The sequence below is a fragment of the Enoplosus armatus genome, chromosome 14 (genome assembly GCF_043641665.1).
Source record: "Enoplosus armatus isolate fEnoArm2 chromosome 14, fEnoArm2.hap1, whole genome shotgun sequence".
Classification (NCBI taxonomy): Eukaryota; Metazoa; Chordata; class Actinopteri; order Centrarchiformes; family Enoplosidae; genus Enoplosus; species Enoplosus armatus.
This window is the reverse complement of record NC_092193.1, coordinates 5892222-5905169: the sequence shown is the minus strand read 5'-3', so window position 1 is coordinate 5905169 and position 12948 is coordinate 5892222. Positions and strand designations below refer to the sequence as shown.

General features: G+C 39.7%; 1 protein-coding gene and 1 pseudogene across 4 annotated transcripts; one reads left to right on the top strand and one right to left on the bottom strand.

Annotated features, from left to right (window-relative positions):
- The first annotated feature begins 3111 nt into the window (after positions 1-3111).
- LOC139296261 (serine/threonine-protein kinase MAK-like) lies at positions 3112-10930 on the top strand (annotated as a pseudogene).
- A 187-nt stretch (positions 10931-11117) lies between these two features.
- LOC139296262 (transmembrane protein 14C-like) lies at positions 11118-12827 on the bottom strand. 4 transcript variants are annotated; one of them, XM_070918633.1, is made up of 5 exons: positions 12775-12827; positions 12498-12599; positions 11823-11924; positions 11642-11729; positions 11118-11456 (listed from the first exon to the last, which is right to left on the bottom strand). In XM_070918633.1, the coding sequence occupies exons 2-5, from the start codon at positions 12571-12573 to the stop codon at positions 11399-11401; spliced, it is 324 nt and encodes a 107-aa protein (XP_070774734.1). In that variant the 5' UTR covers positions 12574-12599; positions 12775-12827; the 3' UTR covers positions 11118-11398. The 4 variants fall into 4 exon arrangements, with proteins under 4 accessions (XP_070774734.1, XP_070774732.1, XP_070774733.1 ...); XM_070918631.1 differs by having other exon boundaries at positions 12498-12602; positions 12775-12825; XM_070918632.1 differs by having other exon boundaries at positions 12795-12824.
- Between the last annotated feature and the right edge of the window lie 121 nt (positions 12828-12948).

Genomic DNA, 12948 nt, shown 5'->3' with positions numbered 1-12948 from the left:
TCAGGCTTTTGATTTATTACTTTTTATCAGTGTGATGTTTTCTACATTCCCATAACCCAAGTGTTATTTATCAGTTCTATAAATATGCAGGACCTATTTTGAGCCTCAAAGCGGTCCAAGTGTCCCAGTAAATATATGTGGACGAAATATCCGGTCTTCACACTGGGGTCCTGGGACCTCTCAAGGGTCCTTGGGTTGATCTCAGGGGCTACCCAGGAAACTAAGGAATTCTTTAATTTTACTGTTAGTTAAATTCAAATGCAATAAAACTCAATACAATATAACATATAAGGATATTTTTATCCTTGCCTTAACTGTGACTGTTTGTACAACAACACAGTGTTATTGTTTTTTGGATTTGGGCCACTGGAATTAAGTATTTACTAATCAGGGTCCTTCGTGGCATGTATAATTATTTAAGGGTCAGAAGAAGTTGGGTTTACCTGGATTATAGGGGCCTAAATCACAATCAGATGCAGAGTTGAACATAAACCACTAGATGGCGCACTTGTAAAACACATGTACAGAATAATAAGTCAGTGGGGTTGAGCCAAATAACATACACACAATATATGCTGGTAAAAGTCAAATAACCCATATGGAGTTTTAAAGTAAATGTGCACTGTCTATTTTAATAGACTTATTTGCACTGTAACACAAATACAATAACCAACTGGCTCTCAGACTCCCTGTGGCCCCTAAAACTCCAGGTTCGTGGCCTGTCACTGTACTTTTGGTCAAGTAATTAATTGTGAATTTGCACCCCTGAAGTACAACATCAACTTAGTATTATTAAATCACCTAAATGTGATCATATGAAGGTCGATATGAAGGCTCTCTTTCTCACTCTATGTATACACTGTTGTTAGAAAATTGAGATTAAAACTTCATTATTGACCTTGGAAACAGAAGTACCACAATGTCCATTTAGAGGCTGTTCTGGACCTGGTGGTGAGATTACATTACAGAAAAGGCATAACACAACATTTTTAAATTATAATGTCATTACAATTCATATGTTTGTATTTATATTATATATCTATACGCTATCATATTACACCTTTTATCATTATTTTTCAAACATTTATCATTTGTTTTGAGTTACATATTTTTATAATCTTATTTCATATGCTGCATGATAATATAGGTCTAAGACAGTGCATGTGATGTACATCAGTATGATTTTATTTCATTTTATTTTGTAATGCTCTGCGTTGCCTAGGAGACAGGAAGCCGCCCTTGCAAACGGACGTGGCTCGCAGCATCTCTCTCCACAACCAGCATCAGCGAGTTATCTTCATCAGCACGGACATGTCTCCTGTGGTGGGTGTACTTTACTAAAGTGTAAAGAATTAAAACATAGTAAATATTGAGCCAAAACTGTCTGTGAGATCGCATGGTTGAAAAGTTGGGCCGGACAGGCGATTAGCTTATTACTAGCTTACTGTATTTAGCCTTAGGAGGCTGCTAACTAGCTAAATGAACTATATGATAACGTTTTCAGACACCGTAATGAAGAGGTCGGACGGTGTAAAAGCGAATCCCGACTCAGCATGTTGAAGTGTGTGATGTTCTGTTTAATATTAGTCAACATCAAATACATTTTTTTTATTGAAATGACAGAGAAAAGCGTTAAATGTCAAGTTTGTACTCAGGTTTTTACAGTAGGTTATATTTAAGCAGTTGATATCAGGTAATATACTAAAACCCCTAATCCTAAAGTTACCACTTTCTAACAATTCTGTGCTTTAAAAGTGTCAATAATGACTATTAGTGGTTAATATACTATTTAGTAATGTTTTATATATCAGTTATAAGCCATTGATAAGAACAACTTTTAGGTTGCCAGGTTGTGAAAAATCTGTCTGACTGTTGTTTATCCTCCTCTGGCAGCACACTTGCTCTGTCTTTTTAGCTTTTAAATTATTTATTTAAATAATATAAAACGTAATCGATTAATGGATAAACAAAGACTGTGCTGGTGAGATGAAAAAACAACAACCCTCAAATGAGCTTTTGGTCCAAAATAATAAATAAATAAAACAGTGGTCACAACAACAAAAAAACACATTTACATAATAAATAATAGTAATAAAAAATAATCAATAATTATATGTACTGGCTATAAAATAGATACATGAGTCGCTGCTATTGGGCATGGCATACAAATTCTAGAAAAGACACAATGAGAGAGAAGGCCAGAATTTATAAAGCATTAGTAAATTAGTTATTAACTATTAATAAAGACATTAGTTACAACGTATACCCCCATTAGAAAGGGCACCTTATTAGAAAGTGGGGCCATCCTGACTAACAAGTCTACTCTTGCACTAGTATCTAATCTAGTGTCATGTCAGTTATAAATACACTGGCCCTAATTTGTTAAACTCTGGCCAAAGTGTACTCTCAGGTACTCGCCACTGCAAAATGTGGGTTAATTGGATATAAAAGAAAAGCAGAAGAAATTGCTTAGTGACTGAATATAATCAGGGTTGACAGCACAGGAGGTGAGCATCATAGTCAACAGCCAGTTCGTGGTGCTTTGGTCAAAAGTGTCCTTCAAATGACAGTCAAACTTTTTGAAATGGCATTCACACACCTCTCAAGACTACTGGCTCACCTAAATGTGATCAGTGTTCAGTGACAAAGGCAGGTAAAGCCCTCTGTTTCTCGATCAAATTCATGGTTTTTAGAGATCACAAACGTGTCACCATGGTCCTATTTTGAAACTCAGTGGACTTGCGAAGTTCAAACCACGTCTCCAGGTTCTCCTGTGAGCCCGTTTCCTGGCACACATTCTTAATCACATGTCAACTTTAATCCACTTCCCTTAGCAGTAGATCGCCCTTCCTCTGTCCGCCGCCAAGGCTTAGGGTAGGATAGGTGAGACGCAGTGCAACAGGCAGGATCAGAGGTAGTGTTTTCCACTCTCCCTCGCCAGGTAAACCTCCACCCTTCTACACCAATCTGCAGAGAGAAAGGTAAAGAATGAACGCTTATGTTTTATTTCTGTGTTTCTAGAGTAAAAGCCTTTGAGTAGCCTCACAGTAGAAGCAGCATAGAGCAGCGTAGTGGGCCGTTGGTCTGTGGAGCGATGTTTCTGTGCTTACAATGACCAACTGTTGGACTGTGTGGGACTGTCAAGGCTCCGCGGTGAAGGAGAGGCAGGGCTCTCTGTGGACGATGAACCGCTACACCATGCTGAAGCAGCTGGGGGACGGCACGTACGGCAGCGTGCTCCTGGGCAAGAGCAATGACACTGGGGAGCTGGTGGCCATAAAGAAGTGAGTGTAGCGCCAATAAACATGCCAGAGACACACTGTGTTGTTTTGTCTGGAAGAGTTAAGCTGATTAAACCTTAGAGTGACTGCTGCAAGGTGCTTCAAGGCTCTAGACCCAAACATGGTGTGTCCTCACATGAAAAAAAGAAAAATGTTGTAATTTCTTGTTCTTTATTATAACTACATATCGCTGTGCTGTGCGTCCTTATTTGCCTATAGACAACATTTTAAGGATGAGCTGTTTAAGAATCTGTCTCTGGCAGGAAATGAATAATGAATGTTTCACGAGGCTCCTTCGGGCACTGTTTGTAAATGAAGGTTATAGTGCAAGCTGATACTACCGGTGGCAGTGAAAGGAGTGAAAGTACTCCGCATAGTGTTGCCCCTGGACCATGGGAAACGTATAATGAAAGTCTCCAGCTGTAAGACAGAAAGGTTAAAGCAGGTTACACATGTAAAATATTTCAATAAAGTGTGTGTCAATATAGCAGTAATGCCCAGGATGCTACTACTATTATGGGTACAACAGTGATGCAACATTTTTTGGATCCCATAATCACCATAAAGAAAGCACTCTAGGCTACCTTTATTAGCTCACGTTACTTAGTTTAATATAACTGTTGGAATACACAGTATAGATATTTTATACTAGCCTGATAATCAGACTGAAAATCCATTTCATATCTCTAATGCTAATTACATTCAATATTACTGTCTTAAAATGTCAACATTAATACATATAGTCATGCAAATCTGTTTACCTTTTTCAACAGGATGAAGAGGAAGTTTTATTGTTGGGATGAGTGTTTGAATCTGAGGGAGGTGAAGGTGAGAATCATTATAGTCAGACAAGAAATCTCCACTAGTCGATACAGCAGCTTTAGATACAGTATATAAGCAATAAGTGCCATATTTGGCATTAATGGGCTTGGGCAATATAAAATCCTGTCCTTGTTTTTGCAATATTCCTCTGGAATAAGCCCCAGATCACATAAGAATTGTGAATCAAGTAAAGCAAATTACATCTAACATACATTATTTGCCAATAATAGTTTATTTTTGTGCTATAGTGAAAAAGCTCATTTCAGACACATTTTCTTACATAATGAGCTGATTCCTGATGCCTCTGTTGTTGTGTCTCCTAAATGCTTTGTGTTATTAGTCACTGAAGAAGCTGAACCATGCCAATGTGGTGAAACTGAGGGAAGTCATCAGAGAAAATGACTACCTCTACTTTGTCTTTGAATATATGAAAGAAAACCTCTATCAGCTCATGAAAGAACGGTAAGAACACATCAGGCCGTTATTGACGGGCCTTTTTTACCAGCTGTGTACACAGAGTTATTTTTGGGATATAATTCTGCAGTGTTTGTTTTTATTACCATTGGGAATGTGAGAATTATTTGGGTCAGATTGAGTCATCATATGTCGGCCTTGGTTTTTTGCAGAAACAAGTTGTTCCCTGAGTCAGTCGTCAGAAACATGACATTTCAGATATTACAGGGACTGTCCTTTATTCATAAACATGGTAGGTGACTTCAGACTGAAGAAAAACTGACTCTGCTGCCTTTTCTGTTTTATAAAATGCTGTGTTATCAAGCTGTCAGCACTGTCTTGGTATAATTGTGTTAATTGAGTGAATTAAACCTGAAAAGTATATGAATGCTGGACGGTTGATAGGCATCACAGGATTTACTCCAGCCAAAAATGGCTCACTTCTCCCTCAGTGAGAAGAGGAGGTCTGAGTGGTACCAAAGCGTAACTGAACAACTTTTTCAGCCCTGTTTTTAGTGCTTGTGGGTGCTGGTGTCACTCCATAGTTGCATATTTTCTTTATACCCTCTTTCTTTCTTTCTTTCTTTTTTTTGCTTTCTTTTGTCTTTTACTACTTTGCCGCTGCCAGGGAAGATAAGATGTTTTCTGAAAATGAAATAAGGAACGTTCTGTTCCAAGTATTGTCTGGCTTAGCATTTGTGCATAAGCACGGTAAGAGACTCCTCCTGTCTTTCTCTTTTCCTTTCCACTTCCTCAAAGGCTTGGCTTGACTGTGCTTTGTCACGTTAAGACGCAGATGTTTTTACTCTGTTTCAGATCTTAACAAATCTGACAAAACATCAAATTGTGATGTGCATCAATAGGGAGTCGTGTAAACGTGGTAGTGGTTGTGATAGTAGTAGAAACTTAGAGGCAAAAACTGTTTTGTTTGAGAGAATAAAGCAAATCTAGACAAATATCAGCATCAGTACAGGTTTATTTGACTGTCTCATGTTTTTTCAGGGTACTTCCATCGTGATATGAAACCGGAGAACTTGCTCTGCATGGGCCCAGAGCTGGTTAAGATCGCTGATTTTGGACTAGCTAGAGAAATCCGCTCGCAGCCACCTTACACTGATTATGTGTCCACGAGATGGTGAGACTGATTTGTTTACGAGATAATATCAGAGCAATGTACAAGAAATTCCTGTAGATGAAACATCATCTCATAGACGTTGTTGATCTGCAGTCTGAACTGAATCAAACTTTTGACTCACAGTAACACCTGCTGTAATATCACTAGCATGCACCTTAAAAAGACTCTTAGATTAAACTGATACTGACTAGAGAAAAATAAATCTGTTCAGGAGAGGAAGACAAACTGACTAGACAGAGGAAAATCAATGTTGAGATCATTGAGCCTCAGTCGGCCGCTGTCTTCTATTATTACTACATAATAACATTAATCTACTACTATCAACTTCACTGTTACTTTTTCTGTTGATGTCATACTATTTGTCATCTAATCTGATTCGCCACCTTTTGTTTGACAAAAATTAAAAATGTATTCATACATGCAGTCAGTCAAAAATATGCAAATGTCCGAGTGTTTCTTTTTTAATTAAGAAAATTCAACAGCAAACTTTCTTTTCAGAAACAATGACTCCTTAATCTTGATAATCCAACGAACAAGCTGTCATCCGTTTTCATCAGCCACGCCACTGTTGAATTCTTGAAATGTAATTTATAAAACATAAAATTCCACCCACCTTCATGTTAATTCTGTTAATTGAGCAACAAAAAGCAAAGAAATACATCATGGAAATTTAAAAAAGAGGAATTTAAGAAAGAGTAAAATGTATTCTATCAACTATATGCAAATGTTCCATAAACATCCTCCCGTGCTGTTACGACAGGTACAGAGCCCCAGAGGTTCTGTTAAAGTCCAACTCCTACAGCTCCCCCATCGACATCTGGGCCGTGGGATGCATCATGGCGGAGCTCTACACACTCAGACCCCTGTTCCCTGGCAACAGCGAGGTGGACGAGATCTTCAAGATCTGTCAGGTGCTGGGAACGCTCAAGAAGGTGAACCATCACAACAGGTGTCATATGTATGTTGTGGTTCTACTGTCATGGTGGATGCAGCAAAAATCAGTTCACGTTCACACAGAATCTCTTAAATCGTGGCGACATCCTCTCTGCTTGGGCCAAACTATCAAACTACTTAATCACATTTCTTTTGTTGGGAAGTTTTTGTGTATAACTCTTACTCTTGTCTCTCACCACTTCAGTCAGACTGGCCTGAGGGCTACAACCTGGCCACCTCGATGAACTTCCGCTTCCCAAAGTGTGTCCCCACCAGCCTCAGATCCCTGATCCCCAACGCCAGCCACGAGGCGATCACACTGATGAAAGACATGCTGCAGTGGGACCCAGAGAAAAGACCAAGTGCTGCTCAGGTACATTTAAATCCCATTAAGTCTTAACATGTATTGGTTGGAATAAACACAAAACGTACAAAGATTAGAGTGAAGACAGCTGACTAATGTTGAGGTGACAGTGTTTGCAAAGTAACACAAGTCCTTTGGTGAATGCTTTTATCCCGAGCACCTTTGAGTACCTTTGAGTGCATCTATTTTTAGCATGGGAGGCCCAAGTGGGAATCAATCAGCTTACCTTGGCAGTTACTGTAATACCAAACTTGACATCTGGATGTACTTCTGAGGCAATGCTCGTCCACTGACTTCATTCAAAGTGTGAGACAGACACACATCATTATAAAAACTACCGCTGAAGCTTGAAACTTACAAAAAAGGAGAATGCTGCACACTTTTTATACTGCTGTGCAGTTGTGGTTTGTCTCATTAGTTCTTTACAATATATATCTTATATACTATTCTATGTCCTATAAACAAGGAACCCATTGCCTTATTTCTATGTTCTTGTCTGCACTTTTATTTTTGGCTCCACATTTTATTTAGTGCATCATTTATTTTTCCTATAATTAATATGCTGTTTTATTCCATGCTGCAGGCTTCTCATTGGTGGAAAATCTAAATATTGAACTTGAACTTGAACTAAAAAGATATTTTTCCTTTTGTTTGTACTATTTGTGATCCAGGCTCTACGGTATCCATACTTCCATGTCGGCCAGGTGCTCGGAACTCCTCTAAAGTACTCAGAGCAGCACAAGGCTCAGGCAAAGATGTCCGAGGCAGCTGCAGAGACAAAGCCTCCGTCCCTCTGTAAGACGGACCTAGAGTCTGGCGAGCCAAGTAAGACTCAGGTAGAGCTGCAGACCTGCAGACAATATCTCCACCAGCCCCTTCAGCAGATCACTCTTCCTCAGGACAACATGGAGCCAAGCACAAAACAAGCAATGTGTTTCACCACCCTGACAGAGGGGCAGCAGGAGCCTCTCTGCCTGGTGACAAACAGGCAGCCGATGAGCTGGCAGGCTGTAGGTATCACTCAGGCACAGCCTCTAAATGTCAGAATGGGACCTTCTTGGCGCTCACAGAACTGTTTTTCTACTTTGTATGTTCATTTTAAAGCCTACAAGAGCAGCTCCCACAGGAGCAGAGAACAGCATGGCTGGAGTGAGGACAGGACGTCGACGATGGGGACAGACGTCTTTCAAGTCCGTCGACAGTTGGGACGACGGTGAGGACACAGACGCTGGAGTTTCCATCTCCAAAAAACCCACTATCAGCTCTCTGAAGGACAGGGTGCTGGATGGGCCCGGCTGTCGGTTAGACATCTTCACTTTCTTGTAAAAGATGTGTTTTCATCGCAGTTTGGAAAAAAGACAATAACAAGTTTTTGTCTAGGTTTCCAGAGTCAAAGACAAATACAGTAGGAAAGCTGCCGAGCAACAGTGGGCTGAACAGAGCCGACTCCACCACCCTGTCTGCCAAGCAGCACTACCTCCGTCAGTCCAGATATCTGCCAGGTGAGACAAAATGAATGAGTTTCTGTGGCCAAACCTTTGACTTCCTCTGCCTCCCCAAGGAGTGTTAGGCTCACGTCTTTATGTTACTTTATTTATGTTGCTTAAGTTGCACAGTGAAGTAATAAACTTTACTCCAAACACTAAAAACAAACCACTAATAACACAGATACTGTAAATATCAACATATTACATTAGAGTTGAAAATGTTGTTTCTGTTGGATCACTTGCTTTACGCTACACACGTTTGGTGTTGCTGTCTTCTAACAGCCTAATAATGTACATGCTGCACTTTCCACATACTGTAGGTGCTAAATCTAAATGTGGCATAGTTCTATGAGATCTGGGTAAATCGTGTGGGCTCAGGTACAGCGAGTTCATTCCGAGCTTTTCCTTTTCAGGTGTAAATCCAAAAAACAATTCCTCAGGAGGAAGCCCGGCGATCGGCAGGAACCTGTGGGGCAGCTCGAGTTTAACCAGAGGACAGGGGCCGGAGTTCCCTCTACGTAAAGGTAAGAAAGACGTGAGGACACGTGTGAGAATGTTTGTGCGGTGCTGAAGCCTGTTCAGAATAGCAAGTCAGAGCGGTTACCTGGATATGAGATGTCAGTGAGCAGCTACACGATGAAAGCTTAAACATTAAACTAATAGATGACACGCTAGATGAATGCCAGTGAGGGAGTTTACTTTTTTGGATCACCTGGCAACGGCTACAAAAAAATACTTCACAAGTATAATTTGTATAATTTTTCTTTGCCCAAAATTTTCATAGAAATACTTTGCATGCTTCTGCATGTCTTATCCTGTACTTTTAGCACTTTTTTCTGCTTTATGGGAGTTAATTTGAGACCCTGGTTAAAGTTTTCTGATTGTTCTGACGCAAACCAATCCCATCTGATATTTCAAATGCTTCTAATTATTTGAAAATACAATTTGACAATTTGTTGTGAGGCACTCAAGTTCCACAAAGTTAGAAACAACTCCATTATGATTTCATGTTTTTATCACTCAATCCCAGGGCACGCGAATACAGTTTTGCAACTGCAGCAGCTAATTACTGCACCACGCTGACAACAACATCAGTGTAACACGCTACCTGTTTTTTTTTTCTTCCGTGCTGAAAAGAGGAAACCTGATTCTTTTCTTCTGCTCTTTTCATGGTTGTTGACCCAACAGTGTAAAAAGAGGAAACCTGTATTATTCATGAGTCACCCCTCACACAAAAAGCACAAACTGCTTTTCTGTTTATGAGAGTATGAAGCAGCCAGAGAAAAATTATACCTGGCTGGAAAAACTCAAAGTACACTTTGGGTTTCCTATTTTCTTTTCGTTGTGTTCTGCAGCTGTTTTCCTCTTCCACTCACCCCTCCTCTTTTCCCTCTATGTTGTGCTGTGTTTTTAGACATCAGTCTCCCTAAACTAACAGATAAGAAGCCGCTAAAAGAAAAGACCCTGGAGGATCTTGATCTTTCCGAAGGTATCTCTCACATTTAGGAGCAGTTTACAGAATTACAGGTGTCCCTACTTTGCTGTCATTTAGAGATTATAGACATTGTTAAAATACTGTAAGACACAAAACACAAAGGCCCTCAAGGAAACCACGGCCTGTGAAGTATATATTGTTTTGTGTGATATTCTAAATTCCCAAGCTAAAGCAATTCATTAGTAACTGTCAGTGACGACATCACTGGAGTGGTTTACATTATTGATTACAGTTTTAAGCAGGTCATTTGTCACTTGTGATGGATTTCATCGTCCCTTCCAGACTCCTTCATGACCAACAAGCCAAGCAAGACGTACGTGTCACCTTTTGAGAAGATGGAAACAGGAGCAGCTAGACAGAAGATTACACTGGCACCGATAGGAGGCATCTCTGCTAGTGAGTCACAACAGAGAACTTTGTATTTTCTCAGATAGACGGTACTGGGAACTAATTCTTTGTTCGGAGTGCATCATGACTACACATTCTCTTCCATCATACTTAAGTAAAACGCCCCCTGGAGTTAGAAAGGAGTCACTGTCCTCCTTAAATATAGAAGTGTCTAGGAGGTTCAGTTTCTTGTCTTTCAATTTTTACCCACTTGCAGTTGATCTGTCATCAGCTGCTGATCTAAGAGCAGAGTCTAAAATCAAACCGTCCAAGAGCAAGACCTCCTCAAATAAAACCTCAAATGAAGGTAAAAAAAAACCCATAAATCAGAACTATGAATTCAAAAGTTGCCTCTTGATGTCACTTTCTGAGTATCGGCTAAACACAGTGTCCTTCTCTCTCACGATGATCTTCCCAGACTACGAAGGGTGGAGGAGCAGATCTCTGAATCCTCATATCCCTGGATCCAGCACCAGCGCTGCAGGAAAGAACGCCTTTTCAAGGAGCCCAAACGTCCAGCCGGTGCACGGACGAGTGGACTGGACCGCCAAATATGGAGGCGGCCACCAGTAGCACACCAGTGACTCATGGGAATAATCCCCACTGCACTTTTTGCCAGGAAACACAGATTTCAGAAGATAAGTGTTTCCTGCTAGTCTTTCATTTGCCATGTTATTAAATGTTGTTCATTGTTGTACAATTCTACTGTCAGTATTTTTTATATAATAGACTAGAAAATGAAATAAAGTAGTTATTTTTCTATTAAAATGGGTGCATTTATTATTTTACACCAGCAGATACAGATAAAAACATCACCTATCTGGATAGAGATTGCTTTGTATTATCGGAGACAGATTTTTCTTCAGTTTTGTTGGTCAGTGATCCTTTTCTCTAAAAATCACATATTTTGCATTACACTTTCTATAAAGAACTGTAATAGAAAACCACACAGGGAATGTTTTTGAATGTACAGTATGTGGGAGCACAAATTAGATGTCAACAATATGTACAGGCACACAGTAAAGGCATACGTAGATATTTTCAAGCTTTATGTGGTCTCTTTAGCATTCCAATGATGATCTTCACCAGCATCAGAGCACTGGAAATAAATTAAAACATTTATATTGGGATACGGTTGAAACAGGAATGAAAAGTATATGTGTCATCATTTCTGTTTGTCTCAGGTTTTTGAAAGCAAGGGTCTATATGGTGCAGAATATTGTAAATGATTGTCAGAGGGAAAGTAAAACCTGCAAAAGAAAACTTAGTTAAATAGTGTATTACCTTGCTAAAGTCATTAAACCTGCTGGCATGAACTTCCAGGAGTTGAGAAATCTCAGCCCCATCACCACAGCCAGAGTTCCCGAGGTGCCTGCATTTCCTCAGTGGAGGGAAAACAGTTGTTGCCATGTGTTCTGAAAGCTGCAGTCGGACTGTCACAGTTTATCAAACTAAACTTGCTCACCTAGTGAAAGCCAGACATTCTTGGGATTTTGAGATGCCAGATAAGCACCGACTGCAGCCAGCAGGCCGAACAGGAGCCCTGCAGCCAGAGAGGTGATGCTGCCTGAGGAGGAAACACAATTACGTTTTATTTTTTAAATGAAGAGTTGAATCAAATTTCTCAGCTAACTCAGAAACTAATTTCCTACATTTCCCAGAATGTCTTTTAACATCTCAGGACAAAAGGGTGTGAACTTGTCCTCTGGCTGTACACTCTGTTGCCAGTTTATTAGGTACACCTATAATACGACATCCCTGTTAAAAACCCTACCTCTATTAGGTTATAATGTTTTTGTTGAAACTGTTTTATAGATGTGTTGATTCAACTTTATGATCATTCTGATCATTAGTTTGATACTGAGAGGTGTTTCTTATATTCTGTCCACCTCATTTAAATCAATGAGGTCAATATTAGAAACAACTATATTATACGTCACAGGGGCCATTTTTCTGCATTGATTTACTTTTAATACTTTAAGTACATTTCTCAGATTATACTTTTACATAAGTAACATTTTCAATGCATGTCTTTTACTTGTAACAGAGTATTTTAGGTAAAGGATCTGAATACTTTCTAAGCCACTGTGGTTAGCCAGTGTACAACAAAATACCAAATATGTAGGTGTGCCTCTCCTACCTGCTTTCATATAACCTATGATTCCTCCTACTGACACCAGAGCAGCATAGCTGAACCCAATCCAGTCTACAGCCATGTCCACAAACCAGAGACTTACTGCTGCTGCTGGAGTAAGACAGAGTTTAACATGAGGAATACTCGATTTAACTTCACTGTATCACAACGTGTTAACAGTTAAACGGTTAAAACATGGCGACAAAAGTACTGCCGATCGTTTTACTATCAAAATATTACACCAAACGTACTAAAACTAATCCAAAACATTAGCTAGTCATACCTGAATTTTAAACTTCACACCTGAATTTTAAACTTCACACCAGTCGAGTCCTGCACCTAGCAACTTCCGGCCGTTACCCTGAAAATGTCACTTCCTGTGTCATACAGCAGAATTACAAAATAAAGGTATCCAACGGTTTTTAATTGTTTCTAACTTAATATCTGTCTTGAACGG